At 54.6% G+C, this 23,969-nt stretch overlaps 1 protein-coding gene across 6 annotated transcripts in view; it reads left to right on the forward strand.

Annotated features, from left to right (window-relative positions):
• The window catches only part of RPS6KA1 (ribosomal protein S6 kinase A1), a 45,716-nt gene that overhangs the window by 10,385 nt on the left and 11,362 nt on the right, over positions 1–23,969 (forward strand). For 2 of the 6 annotated variants that reach the window (XM_030805387.1, XM_030805389.1), the window contains exons 3-17: positions 7,005–7,121; positions 7,327–7,408; positions 11,551–11,631; positions 11,798–11,877; positions 13,549–13,655; positions 14,372–14,409; positions 14,754–14,896; positions 15,309–15,379; positions 15,695–15,783; positions 16,804–16,868; positions 17,155–17,257; positions 18,966–19,096; positions 20,996–21,121; positions 21,315–21,404; positions 21,774–21,932. In XM_030805387.1, coding sequence (XP_030661247.1) covers positions 7,005–7,121; positions 7,327–7,408; positions 11,551–11,631; positions 11,798–11,877; positions 13,549–13,655; positions 14,372–14,409; positions 14,754–14,896; positions 15,309–15,379; positions 15,695–15,783; positions 16,804–16,868; positions 17,155–17,257; positions 18,966–19,096; positions 20,996–21,121; positions 21,315–21,404; positions 21,774–21,932 — 1,482 coding nt within the window. Of the gene's footprint in view, positions 1–3,183; positions 3,340–5,782; positions 6,166–7,004; positions 7,122–7,326; positions 7,409–9,966; positions 9,989–11,550; positions 11,632–11,797; positions 11,878–13,548; positions 13,656–14,371; positions 14,410–14,753; positions 14,897–15,308; positions 15,380–15,694; positions 15,784–16,803; positions 16,869–17,154; positions 17,258–18,965; positions 19,097–20,995; positions 21,122–21,314; positions 21,405–21,773; positions 21,933–23,969 lie in introns of those variants that run through there. The other 4 variants (XM_012498549.2, XM_030805391.1, XM_030805388.1 and 1 more) reach the window with 4 other exon arrangements.

Below are 23,969 nucleotides of genomic sequence, written 5' to 3' on the forward strand. Positions count from 1 at the left end.
CCTGCAGGTCTATTTTGAGAGCCGAGCGTCTCCCCTCCCCTCCTCTCTTCCTGTTTATGAAACCCTGATCCCTCCCGGATCCCTCATGCTCCCCTGGCCAGAGCTTAGGCAGGATGTGACTGTGGACTTCGGGGAGCCTTGGGCAGCCTCAGGTGTTGGGAGGAACTTCCCTTGGCCTGGCCAGAGAAGGCCAGCCACCCTCCTAGTACCTGGGACCCTGTGGCTGGGCTCTGTCCCTCCAGCCTGCCCAGGGGAGGCCTCACAGCAGTATGACTAAGTAAACCTGGGAGAAGTTCTGTTTCCAACATCCCCTCGTCTCTGTGGCCCATTTTGCTTCTAGAAACAATCTGAGTGTGGAGCATATTGTTCTAACCTTCATTTTACAGAGGAGGAAACCGAGGTTCAGACAGGAAAACAGATTTGCCCGGGAGCACCCAGCTAGTGAGTGGCCAGCTCTTCCTGACTTCCCACCCTACCCTCCTGGCCGTAAGCCCCTTGGTCACACAGGTCTTTCTCTACCTGGAGTGTCTTTTTTTCCTCCTTTCTGCCTGGCCAGCACTTGTTCATCCTCAGGACCCAGCTGGGCTGCCCCTCTCTGGAAGGTCTTTCTTGACTTCATGCACTGGCAGATAGTCACCACCTCTGGGCACCCACAACACCTTGATTATGGCTGTCTCAGGATAGTTGTGCTTTTTTGGTTTTGTTTTTGTTTTGAGGCAGGGCCTCCCTGTGTTGCCCAGGCTGGAGTGCAGTAGCACAACCACAGCTCACTGTAGCCTTGACCTCCTAGGCTCAGGTGATCCTCCTACCTCAGCTACCAGAGTAGCTGGGACTACAGGCGCACACCACTATGCCCAGCCAGGAGTTCAACACAAGCCTGGGCAACACAGGGAGACCCATCCCCAAAATTTTTTTTTTGAGACGGAGTTTCACTTTTGTTGCCCAGGCTGGAGTGCAACGGCATGATCTCGGCTCACCGCAACCTCCGCCTCCCAGGTTCGAGCAATTCTCCTGCCTCAGCCTCCCTAGTAGCTGGGATTACAGGCATATGCCACTATGCCCAGCTAATTTTGTATTTTTAGTAGAGACGGGGTTTCTCCATGTTGGTCAGGCTGGTCTTGAACTCCTGACCTCAGGTGATCCACCCGCCTCGGCCTCCCAAAGTGCTGGGATTACAGGCATGAGCCACCACTCCCGGCCCTCTACAAAAAATTTTTAAAAAATTAGCCAGATGTGGTGGTACGCATTTGTCCTCCCAGCTTACTCCAGAGGCTGAGGTGGGAGGATCGCTTGAGCCCAAGAGGCTGCAGTGAACCATGATTGTGCCACTGTACTCCAGCCTGGGCAACAGAGTGAGACTCTGTCTCCCAAAAAAAAAAAAAAAAAAATGGCGGACACAGTGCCTCACGCCTGTAATCCCAGCACTTTGGGAGGCCGAGGCGGGCAGATCGCCTGAGCTCAGGAGTTCGAGACCACCCTGGGCAATGTGATGAAACCCTGTCCCTACTAAAATACAAAAAATTAGCCAGGCATTGTGGAGTGCGCCTGTAGTCCCAGCTGCTCGGGAGGCTGAGGTACGAGAATCACTTGAGCCCAGGAGATGGAGGTTGCAGCGAGCTGAGATCTCACTACTGCACTCCAGCCTGGGCAGCAGAGTGAGACTCCCTCTCAAAGAAAAAAAAGGCTGTGTGCGTGCAGTAACTGCTCAATCAGTAGGAGGCATACTTACCATCATCTCTCCATGCCAGTCGTGACCTAGTGTTGGAGGCCACCTCCCCCTCAAGGCTGCCAGGGAGCTGTGGACCCCTCCTCACCTGCCCGGAGGCATGCTGGGAGATGCGTCTGAGGACATCTGTCCCACCTGAGGGAGGGGTAGCGCCTGGGAGGGCCCTGCAAATGCTGCCAGCTGGGGAAGGGGCTGTTGGTGTCCGTTAGGGCCAGGATTGGCAGGTGGGCTTGGCTACAGCTGGCAGGGTGGGGACCCTAGAGACCAGGGATCAGGCCTGGGGGCTCTGGGCTTCTCTTCCAGCTGCCCTGTAGGAGGAAGTAAAAAAAGAGGAAGTCCCTATGCGGGGGATGGGGCAGGGACCAAGGGATGTGGGCTGGTGGCTGTCCTCCCCCCGCCCGCCACCAGAGGCCTCAGGGCCCACACAGCCTTCAGCAAAGGCAGTGCTAAGACTGTTTCCTTCCTGTTGCCCCTTCTGGTACCCTGCTGGCCACAGAGGCTAGTGTGGACTGGGCTTCTTGGTTTATCTCCGCCCGTGTCTGGAGAGTCTCCCCCGACAAAGTAGCTACCTCTCTATCTTCTTTGCATCTGAGGGACCAGGGGTTGGTAGGGAGGGTGAGCTTTGGGGCTTCGAGAGCTGCCCCAGCCTCCAAACCCCTGTCTGAGGAAGCTGGAGAGCAATGAGAGGCTTGGCTGAGGGAGGCATCTTTCACAATCTACCGGCAGCCATCCACCCGCACACACTCTGCAAGGACAGGGAAGGGGAAGTCCGTGTGTGCGTGGGGGCGTGTGTTTCTGCATAGGGGTTGTCTGTGGACAGGGTTTCCGATCATCGGCCTGAGTGTATGTGTGTGTGTGCATGTCAGTTCCTGTGCTGTACTGGTGTAAGTGATGAAGCGAGGCCACGTAGAAAGGGGCTGGGCCTGGTCAACCCCTGCCCCATAGCTGCCTGCTCCTCCTCTCAGACCTCTGTGAGGTCCTTGGTCAGGCTTTCTGCCTGCCTTACCCATCCTGGGGCTTGGGACTGGCAGCCTTCTTCGGGGCAGCTGAGCAGGGCAGGACCAGGGGGGCCACTGGTGCCTGCTTTCTGGGCTGCCATTGTGGGTGGGCATAGCCATAGGAAGGATACTATGGGGGGGGTGGGACACAGTATCTAAGCTCTGGGCTGGACAGTCAGACAGTGGCCTTTGCTGACTTTTGCCCCACATTCTCTCAGGTCCTCCCCTCACGTGGATGTTTGCGGGTGCCGATATGCCCACTGTGTCACTGCGTTATCGCCTTGTGACTTTTGTCTCTGCTCTTGTCTCTCCTCCTTAGAGTCAGAGGACATAGGGAGAGGTGTGCCCCTGGGCCTTCCCTGGGGTCATGGGCTTGGGGTCTGCAGTGTCCCCTCCTCTGCAGAGGAGCCTGACCCATCTTCTGCCCCTCCTCCCTGCAGAGGGGGAAGTGAGAAGGAGGGGGGCCAGAGACCCTGCCTTCTGGGCCAGGAAGGCTAAAAAAAGCAGAAGTAAGAAGAGTAACGGGGCCCTCTGGCCACCGGCTTGAGCCCCACCATGCAGACCCCAGCAGATTTCCCCAGGGTGGAGAGAGACTTGGTTCCCTGTCCCAGAAAGGTGAGCAGAAGAGTCGCCTGCCTCCAGCAGTGTCTGTCACCATGACTGGGCAAGGAATGGGTTTGGGGGTGGCTCTGTCCCCTGGGGTTTCTGGGTGGTTTCCTGCCTCTGTCCCCAGGGAGTGCTCTCAGTCAGAGGCAGACAGATGAGGTGGAGGCTCAGATCTCAGGATGGGGTGTGCAGGTATTGCCGTGTGGCCTTGGCCCCCCGCTTAGTCCCTCTCTGAGCCAGGCTTTCTGCCTGTCCCGCCAGGAGGTTACACTCAGGGGTCTGATTTGACTGCAGCTTTGTGGTGTTTTTGTGGGGCCATTCCACCCACTCCTCCATCTGTCAGGGAGGGTTAGGTATCTTCCCCTGAAGATAAGATTGTCTCCGAGGGCCAGGACCTATAGTGGGAGGTCCCAGATGGACCCTAGTACTGAAGGAGAAGGAGTTTTGGGCAGACGTGGGTGGGCAAGACGTGGCTCTGGCTGATTTACCTGCCCACACTTTCCTGGCATTTGATGCCTGCTGACCCCAGGCCAGGCAGTAAGCAGGGAGGCGTCTGGGTCCAAGCTAGCTCTGCCCCTGTTTGCTTTGAGCCTTGGTGAGTCACTGTCTTCTGGGCCTCAGTTTCCTGTTCCTGGAATGAGGATAACAGTTTTTAGGATATGATCAGAGTCAAAGACATCAGATTGCACTCAGGAGATAGTCCTCTCAGCTACTGTCTGGGTCTCCCTCAGGTCTTGGCATAGGAGGAAAATCCTAGGGAAATGGGAGAGCTCAGAGGTGGGTCTGCAGGAAATACCAGAGTCCTCTCCTGAGTGGCAGGAGTTTGCAGATGTCTCCCCTCATCTCTTTCCCCAGCCCGGGTACAGCAGCAAGAACCCACAGCTCCGCCCTTAACCCCTTCCTGGGGATCCCTGCCCTGCTGCCTGCCCGTGTATCTGCCAGGTGTCAGACCCACCTGCCCTAGGTATTGTCGGTCTGCTTGGGGCTCGCTGACTCTGCCGCTGTCTCTCTTTGCTGCCTACCTGTGTCTGTGGTTGGGTTCCAATCTCTGTCTCCATTTGATAAGTGCCTGACCTTTTGGGTACATGTCACATGTTAGGTGCCTGTTGTTCATGTCCCCTTCTGTCTCTGCCTGTTGGGTTTATGTCTTCATCTGTCTCTGCCTGTTGGATACTTGTCCCCTTCTGTCTTTGCCTGTTGGGTTCGTGTCACCATCTGTCCCCTTCTGTCATTGCCTGTTGGTTTTTGTTTTTTTTTTTTTTTTGAAACGAAGTCTCACTTTGTCGCCCAGGCCAGAGTGCAGTGGTGCGATCTTGGCTCACTGCAGCCTCCGCCTCCCAGGTTCAAGCCATTCTCCTGCCTCAGCCTCCTGAGTAGCTGGGATTGCAGGCACACACCACCACGCTCAGCTAATTTTTTGTATTTTTAGTAGAGACGGGGTTTCACCGTGTTAGCCAGGTGGTCTCGATCTCCTAACCTCGTGATCCGCCCGCCTTGGCCTCCCAAAGTGCTGGGATTACAGGCGTGAGCCACCGCCCCCGGCCTGCCTGTTGGGTTTATGTCCCCTTCTGTCATTGCCTGTTGGGTTGGTATTCTCTTCTGTCTCTGCCTATTGGAGATGTGTTCCTCCTGCCTTTGCCTGTTGGGTATATGTCCCCATCTGTCTTTACCTATTGGGTATATGTCCCCATCTGTCTCTGGCTGTTGGGCTCATATCCCTATCTGCCTACGCACATTGGGGATGAGTCTCTGTCCACCTCTGTCTGTTAGATATGAGGATATGAGTCCCCTCCTGCTTCCCTTGTTGGGTACGTCTCCATCTGTTTTCTGTTGGATATGAATTCCTCCTGCCTCTGCCCGTTGGGTGCGTGTCCTTACCCATCCCTGCCTCTTGGGTATGTGTTCTCTCCTGCCCCTGCCTGTTGGGATGCCATTCTTTTTTTTTTTTTTTTTTTGAGATGGAGTCTCGCTCTGTCACCCAGGCTGGAGTGCAGTGGCGCTATCTTGGCTCACTGCAAGCTCCGCCCTCTGGGTTCACACCATTCTCCTGCCTCAGCTCCCGAATAGCTGGGACTATAGGCGCTGGCCACCACGTCCAGCTAATTTTTTTTTTTCTGTATTTTTAGTAGAGACGGGGTTCATCATGTTAACCAGGATCATCTCGATCTCCTGACCTTGTGATCCGTCCGCCTCGGCCTCCCAAAGTGCTGGGATTACAGGCGTGATGAATGCCATTCTTATCTGTTTCCACCTGTTGGGTGCCTGCTTCTGCCTGTTGGGTGTCTCTTTTCGTCTGCCTCCACATATCAGGCACCTGTCTTTGTCTGTTGGGTACCTGTTGGCTATTGGTACCTCTCTGCTGTTGGGTACCTGTTGGCTATTGGTACCTCTCTGCTCTTGGGTACCTGTCTGTTCAGCAGCTGCATTGGCAAGGGGCTTTCCCTTTGTAGGCCCACAGGGAGGATGGGGGAATGGCCAGAGGGCAGCCCTCAGGCTCTGAGGAGAGGGGGAGAGAGAGGAAGGGAACGTGGTGAGGGTGTAGGCCTGGTGCTGGGAAACCACAGGCCCTGAGTGATTGGCTGCCCTGGGCCGGGCCCAGCCCCCGCCCTTACCCTGCACATCCGCCTTGGTCCCGGCCACCACTGCGGCAGTCCCGGACTCTGCCTGCTCCTGCCATGGTGCCGTGGCCCTGCTGGGCGGATGGAGCAGGATCCCAAGCCGCCCCGTCTGCGGCTCTGGGCCCTGCTCCCCTGGCTGCCCAGGAAGCAGCGGCCCAGGATCAGCCAGACCTCTCTGCCTGTCCCTGGCCCTGGCTCTGGCCCCCAGCGGGACTCGGTGAGTGTGCCCAAATGTCTGGTCCTGGCCTGGCTGTGTCCCTCGCAGCAGGTGCCTGGGAAGCCAGCTTAGCATAAGCTGGCTTTGGGCTGTCCTGGCCCAGGCCTGGCCCTGCGGGGTGACTGGACCCTGCCCAGACTTGCTTCCTGGGGAAGTGAGGAGGCACTTCAGGGCTTCAAGGCAATGGCAGCAGACTGGAGGGAGGGTAGAGTTAGAGTCCTGGAACGGCTAGGACCTGGCAAGGGGCTTCCAGTAGGTTTGTATGAGGGGGGTTTGGGAAGTTGAGCCATGCAGTCTGGAGCCATGCAACTCTGACCTGCCCCAGGCCAGCACTTACCGAGTTGATGGGGGAGTTTGGGTGACTCTTGGGTCTTTGTGCATGTCAGCCCTGTTCTGCTGACCAGAGGGATCCCCTCATTCCATCCTGACCAGGAACGAAGGCCCAGCTCTACCTCCCCACATGAGAACAAACCTACTTCCTATTGTGGCAACACTAAAACAGCAGGGGGAGGGAAGCCCCACGGGCGGACCTGGGGCAGGTCTGTGGGTCTCAGCCAGAGCCTGGGGTTGACTCAGCCTGGCCATGCCTGGGCATCCCTTTGGGCCTAACCAGGCCAGAGCATCGTGAGCAATAGGAGCAGTGCCTGATCTGGTTTGACCTCCCCAGCCCTTGAGGCTCTTTTGAAATCGATGACCCTGGAGGCTAGCCCTTCAGGGAAGTCGTCTGCTGGGCCTTTAGGTCCCATCTGCTGCGGTCTGGTGGGAATGGACTTGGGCAGGGGAGCTTCCTGCTGCCTGGATGGGGCCCAGCATGCCCACCAGCTCTGTCCCTCCATCAGGATGAGGGCGTCCTCAAGGAGATCTCCATCACGCACCACGTCAAGGCTGGCTCTGAGAAGGCTGATCCATCCCATTTCGAGCTCCTCAAGGTTCTGGGCCAGGGATCCTTTGGCAAAGTGAGTCATGAGCCCATAGCTGTGAAGGCAACAGTCGTCATGTTAGAGGTGGGGGTCAAGGGTCACCTAGGGGCCCAAAGGATCAGAGGTCACCTTGGTACCCAGGGAGAGCAAAAAGATCAGCTTGGGGCTCAGAGAAGATAGAGGTCAGCCTGGACTCAGACCTCTCCCATCTTCTGCCTTGCTTCCCGCTCTGCCTTCTCAGGTCTTCCTGGTGCGAAAAGTCACCCGGCCTGACAGTGGGCACCTGTATGCTATGAAGGTGCTGAAGAAGGCAACACTGAAAGGTGAGTGGGGACACCTCCCTGTGCAGAACCCAGGCTTGGCTGAGGGAGGCAGCCCAGACTTCAAGGGCCTTGGGTCTGGCAAGGGAGACAGCTGTATCTTCAGGAGCACCTAGTTCAAAGGTGGAGAAACAGGCCTGTTTCTCAGCCATCCCTCACCAGCCAATCCCCCTCCCCCTAAGCCAAGTGCCAGGGACTGGCTGTGAAGGTCTGGAAGGTGGTACTAGGGTAAATGCAATGTGTTTGTCAGGGGGCGGGGCCCTCAACTACCAAGCTGGTCAAGCAGAGGCATTCTGACTATTGATGCTAGAAGAGTCTGAGGGAGACCTCTGTGGCCCCTAACTCAGGGGCCTGAGAGAAGGGCGTGAGTGAAGAGGCAGGGAGCCTAGGGAGGCAGCTGGGCCAGGCAAGAGAGGGTGAGTCCAGGCAGGGCCACAGAGCTGGATGGCAGAGAGGTTCAGAAGGGAGCCCCGAGCCAAGGTTAGAGTTCTGGGGACCTTCCAAGGGTGTAAGGATGGTTGGTAATGGGCTTTGGGTTGGATACTGACCACTGGGCCTGGGAGCCTGTGTGACCACTGACCCAGCAGAGTCATAGCCAAGTGCCCTTCCTCGACCAAGTCTCTCTTTAAATAAAAGTCAAGGCCGGGCGTGGTGGCTCACACCTGTAATCCCAGCACTTTGGGAGGCCAAGGTGGGCGGATGATTTGAGGTCAGGAGTTCAAGACCTGGCCAACATGTTGAAACCCCGTCTCTACTGAAAATACAAAGAAATGAGCTGGGTGTGGTGGCGTGCACCTCTGATCCCAGTCAGAGCCAAATCCTAGCTGGGGAGGTAGTGGGGGCAGCAGGAGGCGTCAGCCTTAAGGATGTTTTGGGTGGCTTCGGTATCCTAAGGCCAGCCTGGTGGGTGTGGGAGTCATCATCCCCCAGGAGGTATGGTGGCAGCTTCAGAGGGAGGAGAAAGATGAAAAGCCTGGGTCCCTGCTGTGAAGGCCTCGCAGGCTGGGCAGGAGAGGCTAAGCACACCCAACAGTGTTGTGCAGCCGGTGCTGTGACTGGTGTGCATGGATGTCCGACAGGCCGGGGAGCTGGGAGTGGTGGTGTAGTCTCTTAGAGGGTGGGCCCAGAGGCCAAGGGGACACCTAAGGAGCGGGAAGCCTTGGAGGATGAGTGGATTTCTCTAGACCAAAAATGGTCGAGGAAGGGGACCCTGGGAAGGAGAAACTGTTTGCCTGAGCTAAAGTGTAGAGGTGGTTTGAAAATGTAGGGTAAGCTGGGCGCCATGGCTCATACCTGTAATCCTAGCACTTTGGAAGGCTGAGGCGAGTGGATCACTTGAGGTCAAGAGTTTGAGACCAGCCTGGCCAACATGGGAAAACCCCATCTCTACTAAAATACAAAAATTAGCTGGGTGTGCTGGTATGTGCCTGTAGTCCCAGCTACTCAGGAGGTTGAGGCACAAGAATTGCTTTAACCCAGGAGGTGGAGGTTGCAGTGAGCTGAGATCGCGCCACCATACTCCAGCCTGGGCGATGACAGCGAAACTCCATCTCAAAAAAAGAAAAAAGAAACTGTGAGGTGACCAAAATAGTTAACTCCGGTGTGGTCCCTGTCATGTCTAATGAGGAAAACACAAAAATTAAAATAGAGAAAGGGGACCAGCTCCTGCAGCCCTGTGTGCTGACATGGAAGGTGTGTTGGAAGGCAGCTGCAGCTTCTACTTGTAGCAAGGGCCAAGGATGGTGTCCTGAACAAGACTCTGGAAAGACGTGCAGGAGGAGTACATTGGCCAGATCTCCTAAGATAAGCAGCTGTGAGCATCAATTCTGGAATGACAGTGACGAATGAATAGAATTCATACTAGATGGATGGACTAGTGAAGGCTTTGGGACTATGAGGCTGGAGAGGAAACTGCCAATCCAGTACATGGACCAAAAAAGCCTTTAGTTTTGCATTGTGTGTATTGCTCAGACATTTTGTCTGGTCTTAGTAAGCACTCCCTAGCCTTCCCCCTCTCCTTTTAATAAAAGTCAAGGCCGGGTGCGGTGGCTCATGCCTGTAATCCCAGCACTTTGGGAGGCCAAGGTGGGTGGATCATTTGAGGTCAGGAGCTCAAGACCAGCCTGGCCGAATGGTGAAACCCTGTCTCCACTAAAAATACAAAAAAATGAGCCAGGTGTGGTGTGCCTGTAATCCCAGCTACTCGGGAGGCCGAGGCACTAGAATTGCTTGAACCTGGGCGGCAGAGGTTGCAGTGCGCCGAGATCACACCACTGCACTCCAGCTTGGGTGACAGAGTGAGACCCTGTCCCATTAAAAAAAAAGTCAAAGGCCATATGAGAGGTCTCAGTCAAGGGGTAATCAATATTGTGATAAACTTAGTTGAAACACAGTGCCCAAAATGAACCTAGGCAGTCAAGTCCAAAAGCCTGTTCTTTTTTTTTTTTCTTTCTTTCCCGAGACGGAGTCTCACTCTATCGCTCAGACTGGAGTGCAGTGGTGTGATCTCGGCTCACTGCAACCTCCGCTCCGTGGGTTCAGGCGATTCTCCTGCCTCAGCCTCCTGAGTAGCTGGGATTACAGGTACATGCCACCACGCCTGGCTTATTTTTGTATACATATTTTTTTATTTTTTGAGATGGAGTTTCACTCTCGTTGCCCAGACTGGAGTGCAATGGTGCAATCTCGGTTCACCACAACCTCTGCCTCCCGGGTTCAAGTGATTGTCCTGCCTCAGCCTCATGAGTAGCTGGGATTACAGGCCCACACCACCATGCCTAGCTAATTTTGTATTTTTAGTAGAGACGGGGTTTCTCCATGTTGGTCAGGCTGGTCTCGAACTCCTGACTTCAGGTGATCCGCCCGCCTCAGCCTCCCAAAGTGCTAGTGTTACAGGCATGAGCCACCACGCCTGGCCAATTTTTTTTTTTTTTTGAGACGGAGTCTCACTCTGTCACCAGGCTGGAGTGCAGTGGCACGATCTCAGCTCACTGCAACCTCCACCTCCTGGGTTCAAGCGATTCCCCTGCCTCAGCCTCCTGAGTAGCTGGGACTACAGGCACATGCCACCAGGCTGGCTAATTTTTTGTACTTTTTACTAGAGACGGGGTTTCACCACGTTGGCCAGGATGGTCTCAATCTCCTGACCTCATGATCCGCCTGCCTCGGCCTCTGGATTAGAGTGCTGGATTAGAGATGTGAGCCACCACGCCTGGCCCCAATTTTTATATTTTTAATAGAGACAGGGTTTCACCATGTTGGCCAGGCTAGTCTCGAATTCCTGACCTCAAGTGATCCTCCTGCCTCGGCCTTCCAAAGTGCTGGGATTACACGCATGAGCCACTGCGCCCGGCCCAAAAGCCTGTTCTAATCAGACTAGAGAAATCAATAAACATGACACTTGGTGGGCTTCAATAAATTTAGAAGGCAACCTGAAAAAGAGAAAAGTGCTCCAAAGGAGAAGCACAAGCACTGTAGGAATCCAGAGGGCCCTAACCCAGCTTGGCAAATTAAGGAGTGCTTCCTAGAGAAGGTGAGGCCTAAGCTGAGTCAAAGAACCTGCTGAGAATCAGAACTGCCCAATAACTTTTATTCTTTAAAAAAAAAAATATATATATATATATATATATATATGAAGGGTGCCCACCCAGACCTGTAGATCGGGATTTTAGGCCCAGGGATCTAGCTCCCCAGGTAGCCATTCTTACCAGCCCCCAGACTAGAATTTGGGAATTTTTATGCCAGATGGAAAGCAGGGCTGGTGAAGGCATGCCAGGGAGAGGTGCAGAAGCAAAGTCTGAGGATCTGACAAAGCAGAGAACCTAGGGGAGCAGGTTGCTCAGACTGGCTGATTAACAGGCTTTCATGGGGCCTGATGGGAAAAGGGACCAGAGAGATGGGCAGGGTGCCCAGGCCCCAGCTGTGGGCACTGCTGTGAGGGGTGGGGGCAAGGAGTCAGCCAAGGAGCCAGAAACAGACTGGGAAGGAAGAAACCTGAGGATTGAGTGTCCCCAAAGCCCTGGGTGAGGGGGCCTTGGGAGCTCAGGCCTGGAGGAACAAGTGGAAAAGAGATCCCTTAGCGGGGGCTTGGGAGTGGCTGTGTTGAGTGTCTAGGCTACTGGTGACTTCCTTTCTCGTCTGGCCAGTACGTGACCGCGTCCGGACCAAGATGGAGAGAGACATCCTGGCCGATGTAAATCACCCATTCGTGGTGAAGCTGCACTATGGTAAAGCTGCAGGCCCTACCTGAGCTCCTACCCCACCCATCCTTCGCCCTTGCCTGTGGTCTGCACGCTGTCCCACCGCCTGCCTGGCAGGCCAAGGGAGCCAGGGCTGGAGAAGCAGATCATAAGGCCCCACTGACCCTACCATTGTCTTTCTCCCTCTTCCTAGCCTTCCAGACCGAGGGCAAGCTCTATCTCATTCTGGACTTCCTGCGTGGTGGGGACCTCTTCACACGGCTCTCAAAAGAGGTGAGCTGACATCTACTGCCAGAGGGCCCTGGGATGGAGCTGGGGGATGCCAAGTCCTCCCATCCCAGGGCCCCGTACAGAATGTGTTTGGTATGGCTTGAACCTGGAACCACCCAGGCCTGCCTAGCAGCCCCTGGCCCAGGAAATACCACGCACCCTGGAATGGAGGCCATACCCTGGCAAGGTCTCTGAGAGTTTCTCCCAAGGAAACTATGGGGAGCGAAGGGTTCCTCTCACCTCTGCACCTGCATTCTCCCAGGGCTGCTCTGGGCAGAGGTGTGAAGATAGGGGAGAAGCTCAAAGTCACCCAGAGAACCAGAGACTTTAGCAGTCACCTCGCATATGTCATCCAAAAGGATTTTGAACCAATATAAAAGGATTTGAGGCTGGGCGCGGTGGCTCACACCTGCAATCCCAGCACTTTGGGAGGCTGAGGTGGGCGGATCAGGAGGTCAGGAGATCGAGACCATCCTGGCCAACATGGTGAAACCCCGTCTCTACTAAAAATACAAAAATTAGCTAGGTATGGTGGAGTGTGCCTGTAATCCCAGCTACTCAGGAAGCGGAGGCACAAGAATCGCTTGAACCCAGGAGGCAGAGGTTGCAGTGAGCCGAGATCGCGCCACTGCACTCCAGCTTGGCGACAGAGGGAGACTCTGTCTCAAAGAAAAAAAAAAAAAGGATTCGAGCTAGAAAATGGGACCATTCGTACAATTCAGATTTTAAAGAGAATCTAGCTTTTTTTTTTTTTTTAATTGTAATTTTTTTTTTTTTTTTTTTGAGATGGAGTTTTGCTCTTGTCACCCAGGCTGGAGTGCAATGGCGGGGTCTCAGCTTACTGCAACCTCCGCCTCCTGGGTTCAAGCAGTTCTCCTGCCCCAGCCTCCCGAGTAGCTGGGATGACAGGTGCACGCCACCACGCCTGCTTAATTTTTGTATTTTTAGTAGAGACAGGGTTTCTCCATGTTGGCCAGGCTGGTCTTGAACTCCTGACCTCGGGTGATCCACCTGCCTCAGCCTCCCAAAGTGCTGGCTGGGATTATAGGTGTGAGCCACCATGCCCGGCTTAAATTGTGATTTTAATGTTTGAATAGGTAATACATTTACATGATTCAAAAGAAAAATATTCATGAAGAAGTCTTCCTCCCACCCCAGCCCCCTCTATCCCCACCCATAGGTAAACATTTTTATTGGTTTCTTGTTTAACTTTCCCATGTTTCTTTTGCAAACAAATCTGATATATGTTCACTCCTACCCCCACTTCCTTATGTAAAAAGTTCTATTCTGTATACACTGTTCTGTACCTTGCTTTTTTCAAGATAGTGTATCTTGGAGCTCACTCCGTATCAGAACATGGAGAAACTCCTTGTTCTAGTTCATGGCTGCAAAGCACTCCATCATGCAGGGGAGACAGCTGATTCCAGCCTTCTACTCTTGGACCCTAGGCCTGTTTCCATCCCCTTCTGTTTCTGAACGATGCCACAATGAGTGGCTTGCGTATTAGTCATTTCATACTTCAAATCCTTTGTATGACGAGAAGGCTATACGGCCTGGGGTTTCCAAGGGTCCTCCCAGGGTGGCCCTTCAGGACCAGGAAGCTGCTGACCGCCCAGTGCCCCAGCTCTTAAGGAAGAGGAGGTCCCTGCTGAAGGCCCCTCCTGTCTTTTGCAGGTGATGTTCACGGAGGAGGATGTGAAGTTTTATCTGGCCGAGCTGGCTCTGGGCCTGGATCACTTGCACAGCCTGGGTATCATTTACAGAGATCTCAAGCCTGAGAAGTGAGTGAAGCCTCCAACCCCACCCCAGCCTCCCCAGGGGAGGCCTCTTCTAGGACAGGGCGGTCCTGAGGTGGGTGGGCATGGCTTTTTCCAGGAACGTCCCCCTCTCTTGGGCAACCTGAGGAATGGGTGAGTGGGATGGGTGGTAGTGCCAGCTGCCCAGTCACTAATGCTACCATTACCAAGGGCCAGGTACCTTCCATGCAGGTGATGTTGCCCATCTTTTTTTGCTAATCTAGTGTGACATTTGAGATGCTACCTTTAGAGGTCTTTCCTTGATATAGCCCTATAGAATTTTCCCTAATATCTAACTACCCTCAAATGATAACTAAGGAGCCAGGCGCAGGTGGTGAGTTGGAATAAGATCTGGCTTTAGTGTTAGGCAGCCCTGTATTCAAATCCTGTCTCCGCCTACTAGCTAGACCTACTAGCTCAATGACTGTAGAGCTACTTAACTGCCCTGAGCCTTAGTTTTCCCATTAGCAAAATGGGGCCCTAATAGTACCTGCCTCACGCAGTTGCTTCAAGGATTAGCAAAAAAGATAGGCAACACCCCTGCGTGGCACTGCCACCACCCTGCAACACCCGCCCAGTCATCAGAGAGAATTGGGTGGAGTACCTCCTCTGGGCTGAGCCCAACTCCCACAGCCCTGTGGTGACACCACCGCCCACATGGCCACAGCTGAGGGGCCCTGACCCCCATTCCTGTATTACAGCATCCTTCTGGATGAGGAGGGCCACATCAAACTCACTGGTGAGTGGAGGGCGCCTGCCCCCTCGGGCCCCAGGGGAGGGCAGGACAAGGTCATGATAGGTCTCGGCTGAGTGCTGGGGGCCCATTCTTCTCGAGAAGCTGTGCCAGTTACTTGGAAGTGGTCAAAAACTCAGGCCTCAGACTTGGAACACCCTCAGTTGGAATCCCAGCCCCTCATTGTGTAATGTTGGGCAAGTCACCTGACCTCTCTGGGCCTTAGCTTCCTCCTGAGTGTCATGGGGGTGATGCCTTCTGGCCTCTGGGCACAGGGGTTGGGTGTGCAAAGGGTGGCAGCAAGGAAGGCAGGGGTCCTGAGGTGTGTCCTCCTGCCCTCCCTGCTGTAGACTTTGGCCTGAGCAAGGAGGCCATTGACCATGAGAAGAAGGCCTACTCTTTCTGCGGGACAGTGGAGTACATGGCCCCCGAGGTTGTCAACCGCCAGGGCCACTCCCACAGTGCGGATTGGTGGTCCTATGGGGTGTTGATGGTGAGTGCCCAGATAGGGGTAAAGGATCCAGCCCAAGCCTCTGGCCTCAGTCTCCCCATCTGTACAGTGAGGGGGTTCATCATCTATAGGGCTCTCCCCGTCTCCTCTCACAGCCAAGCTGGCCTCACCCTATACGCACCTGCAGTTTTCTTCCTTGGAAGGATCCCAGGCTTGACCCCACCTGGGACTCGCCTAACCCAGTGCTGGCCTTCTCCCCAGCCTCGCGCCCCCACTGCCGCTCCTGGTGGTCTGGTTGGCAGAGGCAAGAGGGACGGACATAATTCTTGCTCCAGGCAGACTTGGATGTATCAGCAAGAATCCTGGGACTGGGGCAGAGGGGCCTGACTGGGAGGAGGCGGGAGGTGTGTGGGAGACAGGGATCAGAGCCTGAATAGACCCTTGTCCTCTGCAGTTTGAGATGCTGACGGGCTCCCTGCCCTTCCAGGGGAAGGACCGGAAGGAGACCATGACACTGATTCTGAAGTAAGCCCCAGCCCTGCCCTGATAACAATGGACTCCTCCAAGCCCCAGCCCCAGTTTGGGGGTCAGAATATTATTACCCTGTCCCTGCCTCAGATTCCCTCTCTAATGAGACTCTCTTCTGGGTTAAACATTAGACCTTCCAGAGCCCCTCTTTCATCCATGGGGGCCTGTGGGTGGGATCCCTGAAGCCTTTGGGAAGTGAATTAGTGGATGGCTGGTCTAGACTGAGCTGAGAACTAGATCTGGACGGGGGCCGGGGGAGATGGGGCCTCTGGGGCGGGGCTCAGCCTTGATGAGTCCCGGGGGCTGTTTCAGGGCGAAGCTAGGCATGCCCCAGTTTCTGAGCACTGAAGCCCAGAGCCTCTTGCGGGCCCTGTTCAAGCGGAATCCTGCCAACCGGCTCGGTAAGCAGCCCCAGCTCAGGGGAGGGGATGTGGCGATGGGGAGCCGGGTACAGCTGCAGCCTAGGCCACAGGGCCACATCTGGGCTGAAAGGGGCTGTTGTCCTTTGTGTGGGCAGACAATGCCGCGGGCCACCCTGCCTTCTGGCTCCATGTGTGCTGTTGTGGAGGGGGGAGTTGACCTGTGTGTAGGGGGAAGGCAGGAACTGAGTCATCCCTACTCCCTCTGGGGACAAGGACAGAGGCCCCCACACAGCTTCTCCGCCAAGGCTGCTGGCACAAGAGAAATAGCATGAGCTCAGGAGTCAGAAGGCACAGGTCCCAATCCCGGCTCTGTGTCAGGTCCCCACTGCCTGGCACGAAACAGTCCCTCTATAAATATTTGTTAAACGAATGAGGCCACTTATGAACTAAGTGACCCCGGGCAGGTAACTTCACCTCTCTGCACCCCAGCTTCCTCGTCTCAGTGGGAGATGATGATCCCAAGCTTGCTTCAGGGCTCTGTTGATGAAATGAGGTTGCGTGAACATGCCAGCATGTAGTAGGTGTCCAGTGTGTGCTGGCTTCCCTGGCTCCTGGGTTCATCTGGTCCATGACCAGCTGTGTAAGGTCCAGTCAAGGCCCCTGGGGTCGAATGGAGTGACAGCCTGTCCTATGGTTGAAAAGGTCAATGGGATAAGAGGAACAGAGACGAGGCTTGCCTTGGAATGAGGTGGGGCTCTCTGTAGGTCTCAGAACAATCTCAGCTTCTGTTCTGACTGTGTGGCCTTGGAGAAGTTGCCTGAAGTCTCTGAGCCTTCCACCTCCCACTAGTACATTGGAACTTCTTCATCAGAAGCTCCAGAAAGTGGAAAATGCTGAGTAGGTGACAGGCCTTAGGGTGATGGCTGGGAGGCAGAGTGAGCCCATTTTCCCCTCTGCTCCAGCAGCTGGTCCCAGAGCCCTGTGAGGCTGCTCGGTGGGCAGGGTAATATCTGGGACTTGTGCCAGCCAGGGACAGACCCTTCATTTGGGCTCTTTCAGGCTCCGGCCCTGATGGGGCAGAGGAAATCAAGCGGCATGTCTTCTACTCCACCATTGACTGGAATGTGAGTGTGTCCGCCCACACCAGGGCTCTGGCCAGGGCTCCAGCCATCTTGGCCACAGGAAGGGTGGTGGGAGGGGAGCCTCTGTCAGCGAGCGCCCCAGACGCAGGAGCAGAGGGTCACAGCCTGCCCTTGAAGACAAGGGCTGGCCTCCTGAGGGCAAGCAGTTATGCTCTTGTCTGCTGGGCAACATGGCCTATGTTCCAAGGCCAGCACCTCCTCCTGCATGGGGCTCCTGGTGGGCTGTTGAGGATGCTGTGGTGACCAGATTGCCCACCCCACTGTGCAGAAGCTATACCGTCGGGAGATCAAGCCACCCTTCAAGCCAGCAGTGGCTCAGCCTGATGACACCTTCTACTTTGACACTGAGTTCACGTCCCGTACACCCAAGGGTGCGTCCCTTATCTGTTTTGTCTGTCTTGGGCTGGTACAGGAGGGAAGCCGGCAGTCGGTGGCAGCTTGGGGGGCAGAGATAGTCAGGGACACTGGCAGGCCGAGGTGTGTGGGTGGGCAGGCGGGCGAGTTTCTGGCTCCGTGGGACTCTGACTTTGTCCCTGTCTCACTCCGCCCGACTCTCTCACTCTGGGGCTCTGTGGGTCTCTTTGTGTCTGGTGAGAGAGTGGGAGTGGGGATGTGTGGGTGGTGAAGGCCACAGTAGAAAAGCCAGGACCCCTGCCTGGGGCACCTTCCAGCCCACTGGGAAGACCAAACACATCAGGCTTACCATCACGTCAGGGAGAAAGAATCTGACCCAGCCACACTGTGTGCTGGCTGAGCAGAGGTGACAGTGCCCATAGGTCAGGGACAGGCATGGGAATCAGCTTTGGCTGCCCTGACTGCCGGGCCTCCGTGTACTTATCTGGAACAAGGGCACAGCCACAAACCCACTCATTCCCTGGGGTTGCTGCAAGAAGCCAGTGAGGGAGCTTCTGGGAAGGAACCTGGTGAATCCTAACTTTTTGGCCAGATATTGACAGTGGGTGTGGGGTGGAATGTTCTGGGAAGCCTCCTATAAGGGCATGTTTTAGGAGAGGGGGTGCTTTTCTTCTCTCCTCTCCTCCCCTCCCTTCCCCTCCCCTCCCCTCCCTCTCCTCCCCTCCCCTCCCCTCTCCTCCCCTCCCCTTCCCTCTCCTCCCCTCCCCTCCCCTCTCTCCTCTTTTCAAGATGGAGTCTCGCTCTGTTGCCCAGGCTGGAGTGCAATGGCGTGATCTCAGCTTACTGCAACCTCCACCTCCTGGGTTCAAGAGATTCTCCTGCCTCAGCCTCCCGAGTAGCTGGGATTACAGGCATGTGCCAGCACACCTGGCTGATTTTTGTATTTTTAGTAGAGACGGGGTTTCACCATGTTGGCCAGGCTGGTCTCAAACTCCTGACCTCAGGTGATCCATGAGGGGGTGCTTTTCTCACTGCACTTGCACACCTCTGATGACAGAGACAGCACTTCTCCAAGCAGTCCACTGGGCAGCGTGACAAGTGTAGCTTCGTAGGAGTCAGGGGCCGGAGGAGCAGCATCAGGCAAGGCTTCTCAGAGGAGGGAGCGTGTGAGCTGAGTCTTGAAGGATAGGCAAGGAGTGGATTATCTAGTTAAAGGGAACAGTGTGTGCAAGGGCTCAGAGACCCCTTTAAGGATCTGAGAAGTCCAACGTGGCTCAGCTGTGGTGTGGAGAGAGAGGAGGCGAGGATCACAAGGCCCTCAATTGCCAGACTCAGGAGCCGGGCTTACTCCTGAAGGCAGAGGGGAACCTTTGAAAGGTGTGGGCGGGGTGGCAGATTTGTGGTTGGGATCTTCCCTCTGGCTGCTGTGCAGAGATGGACCTGAAGGGGCTGACGTAAGACGGGGAAGCTGGGGAGGAAGCATCCAGGAAGGGATGAACTGTTTCGGCTTGGGATGGAGGTGGATGTGAGAGTCCAACAGGACTGGACTGGTCTAAACACATATGCAGTTGGGCTAAGGCCTGTGATGGACAGGCCCTCTGCAGGCTCCCGCCATGGCCAGTCCCTGAGGCAGGTCTGGAGGCCCTGTGCTCCCCCTTTGCTGGGCTGCCTCAGGGTCGAGGGGACCTCCTCAGGTACCCTCACATTCCCCTCCCATCCGTACAGATTCCCCAGGCATCCCCCCTAGCGCTGGGGCCCATCAGCTGTTCCGGGGCTTCAGCTTCGTGGCCACCGGCCTGATGGAGGACGACGGCAAGCCTCGTGCCCCGCAGGCACCCCTGCACTCAGTGGTACAGGTGAGGGGGGCAGGGGGCTGCTGCTCCATTATCCTTTTCTAAAGAATGGCTGAGTACACAGGCTCTGAGTTGGACAGAACCAGATTCATACCCTCATGCCACTGTGGGACCCGTAGGGCCTCCAACATAAAACAGGAACAGTAAGGCCCACCTCACACAGTGGCCCTGATAATTTGATGATGATATGGGTATCCATTTCCCAGCACAGAGCCGGGGTCTGGGTACATGTCAGGAGGTGCCCAGGGCGGTGGTGCCGAGTGACTGTCATGTCTCTGGCATAAGGGTAGCGAAGGACTTGTATCTCTTCACACTTGTTCCCCATTTGTACGCTTCTACTACCTCCTGAAAGTTTCAGGTTGAGAGGCAAGAATGTAGACTGTGGAGCTCATTGCGTGGGTTCCAGATTCACAAGATAATGGACTTTGGGGTTTTTTTGTTTGTTTGTTTTTGAGACGTAGTCTTGCTCTGTTGCCCAGGCTGGAGTGCAGTGGCGCAATCTCAGCTCACTACAGCCTCCACCTCCCAGGTTCAAACAATTCTCCTGCCTCAGTCTCCCGAATAGCTGGGACTACAGATGTACACCACCACACCCAGCTAATTATTATTATTATTATTATTTTTGTATTTTTAGTAGAGACGGGGTTTTACTCTGTTGGCGAGGCTGATGTCAAACTCCTGACCTCAAATGATCCGCCCATCTTAGCCTCCCAAAGTGCTGAGATTACAGACATGAGCACCCGACCAGATAATGGACTTTGGATGAGATACTCCCTTCCTCGTGCCTCAGTTTCCTCATCTGTAAATGGGGGAAATGATAGAAGCTTCCTCCACAGAGCTGTTATGAGGATTATTAGAGTTAAGATGTATAAAGTTAATGTGGGCTGGGCACGGTGGCTCATGCCTGTAATCCCAGCACTTTGGGAGGCCAAGGAGGGTGGATTGCGTGAGGCCAGGAATTTAAACAGACCCATCTGGCCAACATGGCGAAACCCCGTCTCTAAAAATACAAAACTCAGCTGGGCGTGTTGGCGTGTGCCTATAGTCCCAGCTACTTGGGAGGCAGAGGTTGCAGTGAGCTGAGAACGCACCACCAGGCGTGTGCGAGTGACGTCATGCTCTGGCAAGGTAGCGAAGGACTTGTTCTTTCACTTGTTCTTTGTTTCTACTCCTGAGTTCAGGTTGAGGCAAATGTAGACTGTGGAGCTCATTGCACTCCAGCCTGGGCAACAGCGCAAGACTCTGTCTCAAAAAATAAATAAAAAATAAAGTTAAGGTGACTATGTAATTTATTTTCCAAACTGGGACATCTTAATCCAGGACAAATATTAAATCCGACTGGATGCAAAGACCGCACGCGCAAGCCAGCTGGCCATGGGGCGTGCAGTCACCTGATGAAAGTGCTTAGAATAGTGCCTGGCACACAGCACACACTAAGCACCATTCAGCATTGCTATGGCTAATGTCCCAGAACCTTGAGACACCCCATGAGTTGAGCTGTGACACCCCCGAAAGGGAGGCTGGTCACTCAAAGCCATACTTAGTGGCACAGCTGGAACTCAGCTCAGGGCTCCTGCGTCCCTCCCAGGCCTGCCCAGGCTTTTCAGAACTAAAGTCCTCTCCATGTGTGTGTGACCCTGTTGCCCACTCCCTACACTGCCCTCTGACCACAGGCTGCAGTCCAGGCAGGCTGGGAGCCAGCGAGTATGCCCATTATATAGAGTAGAAAACTGAGGCCCAGAGAGGGGCAGGCTGTCAACTGCGGTCACATGGTCAACACCCTACCCCAAGTCTCCTGGCCCTTCCCTGGTGCTGTCTCTACTGAGCCAAGACCTTGGGTGCTGGGGGATGACCCCTAGCACTCTGGAGCCAGGGATCAGCCACAATTTTGGTCTCCTACAGCAACTCCATGGGAAGAACCTGGTTTTTAGCGACGGCTACGTGGTAAAGGAGACGATTGGTGTGGGCTCCTACTCTGAGTGCAAGCGCTGTGTCCACAAGGCCACCAACATGGAGTATGCTGTCAAGGTGGGCCTCCTGACCACATCTCGGCCAAGGCTGCCGGGCTGGGGGCAGGTCCCCGTCTGGTGGGGAGGGATGGTGCCTGAGCTCTGCAGATGTATGAAAGGTGTGTGGCCGAGACCTCCTGGCCTGCTCCGTGGCCGGGAAGGACCCTGGACCCTGTCACCCTGACACTGCCACATGCACCCCCTTTCTTCAGGTCATTGATAAGAGCAAGCGGGATCCTTCAGAAGAGATTGAGATTCTTCTGCGGTACGGCCAGCACCCCAACATCATCACTCTGAAAGATGTGAGTGGGGGTCCTTAAGACTGGGGTGGGGACTAGGAACTCGACTCTTAGGATTTGTCTCAGGGTTGCCATTCCTCTGACTTCTCGTCCTCTTTCCAGTGGTCATGTGGAGGGGAAGGAGGTCCCTTGGTCCCTTCAGTCTGCCCATACCCCAAGGGCCCCTCCTTCAGACCCAGACATTTTGAGGACCTTCTTGCATATCAGGGGACCAGTGTCAGCATCCTCCTTTTGGGGAGGGCAGGGCCACTGAAGAGCAAGCAGAACACCTGCCTAAGGCTCATGTCATTCTTCCCTGCTCTGGGGCGCTGCTGACCAGGGGGCCCAGGCCTGACACTGGGGAGAAGAGCCTGATGGTGAGGTCTTCGGCAGGTGTATGATGATGGCAAACACGTGTACCTGGTGACAGAGCTGATGCGGGGTGGGGAGCTGCTGGACAAGATCCTGCGGCAGAAGTTCTTCTCAGAGCGGGAGGCCAGCTTTGTCCTGCACACCATCGGCAAAACTGTGGAGTATCTGCACTCACAGGGGGTGAGTCTGGATTCGGGGAGGCAGTAGGGGGATGCCAAGGGTCATATCATCAGCAGAGAACATGAACCACGTGCTGACCCAGGAATGCGGCCTCCAGCTAGCCACACTGAGGGGACACTAGGGCTGGGTGGGTGGGTGCGTGCAAAGGAGGGAGGGAGAGGTGGCCAATTGTGAAAGGGAAGGTATGGAAAGTTATTCAGTATCTACTGTGTGCCAGGCACCATGATAAGGTTTAGCATAAGATGAAGTTTCCAGGCCAGGCATGGTGGCTCACGCCTGTAATCCCAGCAACTTGGGAGGCCAAGGCGGGTGGATCACTTGAGGTCAGGAGTTTGACACCAGCCTGGCCAACATGGTGAAACCCCGTCTCTACTAAAATACAAAAAAATTAGCCGGGTGTGGTGGCAGGCACCTGTAATCTCAGCTACTTGGGAGGCTGAGGCAGGAGAATGGCTTGAACCCGGGAGGTGGAGGTTGCAATGAGCCAAGATCACGCCATTGCACTGCAGCCTGGGCAACAGAGCGAAACTCTATCTAATAAATAAATACATAAATAAGATAAAGTTTCCTTACGTTATCTCAATTGATTTTTACAACAACTCTGAGATAGATGCTGTTACTGGCCCCACTTCACAGGTAAGAAGACCGGAGCTCAGAGATGAAAGTTCATTTGCTCAATATCACATAGCCAGGGAAGAATGGAAGAATTTCAGACTGAAGAATGTAGGTGGGGAGTGGCTTTTGAGTTAGGAAGCGGCAGGGTCACCGTGGGGGGAGCTGCAAGGCTTCAGAGAGGTGAATTTGACTGTGGGTTCAGTTGCTAAGGGAGAGGAAATGGATGCAGGAGGGAATTCTGCTGGAAACGTCCCAGGGACTGCAGAAGAGGTGTAGGTGCAAATGGCAGAGTTTAGCCTTTATTACTGCACAAGGCAGGGAAGCACTGGATGACGGTGAGGCAGGAAAGTTGATTACAGTGGAATAAAGCCCAGAACAGTAGCATTAGCTTCTGTCTGCATGAGATAATGTTTTAGGGTGCATCTGATCAGACAACATGGGGGTTAAGAATGCAGGCTATGAATCCAGCTGGCTGAGTCCAGGTCTTGCCAGCTCTTGGTGTATGAGGTTGTTAACTTGTTTTCACATAGTACCCAGTCCATAGACACATTTCCCCTATTGTCCTTTTTTTTTTTGGAGATGGAGTCTTGCTCTTGTTGCCCAGGCTGGAGTGCAGTGGCATAATCTCGGCTCACTGCAACCTCTGCCTCCCGGGTTCGAGTGACTCTCCTGCCTCAGCCTCCCGAGTAGCTGGGATTAGAGGCACCTGTCACCACGCCTGGCTGATTTTTTTGTATTTTTAGTAGGGACGGGGTTTCACCATGTTGGCCAGGCTGGTCTTTCAAACTCCTGACCCCAGGTGATCCGCCCACCTCGGCCTCCCAAAGTGCTGGGATTACAGGTGTGAGCCACCACACCCGGCCTCCTATTGTCCTTTCAAAAATGTCGTTTTTGACTGGTTTATTGAAATTAGAATACCTGTAAGTTCCACACATTTCATTCAGTTGGTAAATCTCTCCCCTTTTTTTTTGAGACAGGGTCTCACTCTGTTGCCCAGGCTGGAATGCAGTGACACAATCGCAGTTCACTGCAGCCTTGACCTCCTTGGGCTCAAGTGATCTTCCCAGTTCAGCTTCCCAAATAGCGGGGACCACAGGCACACACCACCACACCTGGCTAATTTTGTATTTTTTGTAGAGATGGGGTTTTGTCTTGTTGCCCAGGCTGGTCTTGAACTCCTGAGCTCAAGTGATTTGCCCACCTCGGCCTCCCAAAGTGCTGGGATTACAGGCCTAAGCCACCTTACCTAGCCTCTTTTCTTTTTTTAAAAAACTGGAGGAAAATTTGCATACAGTAGATTTCAAGGGTACATTTTGATGAATTTTGTTAAATGTGTACACCCATGTCGCCTCCACAATTAGACCTCCCTTTTTTATGCCACCGACATATTGTATATGCGTTCTGTGGAATGTCTCACATTCT

Source organism: Nomascus leucogenys, chromosome 24 (assembly GCF_006542625.1).
Source record: "Nomascus leucogenys isolate Asia chromosome 24, Asia_NLE_v1, whole genome shotgun sequence".
Taxonomy (NCBI): Eukaryota; Metazoa; Chordata; class Mammalia; order Primates; family Hylobatidae; genus Nomascus; species Nomascus leucogenys.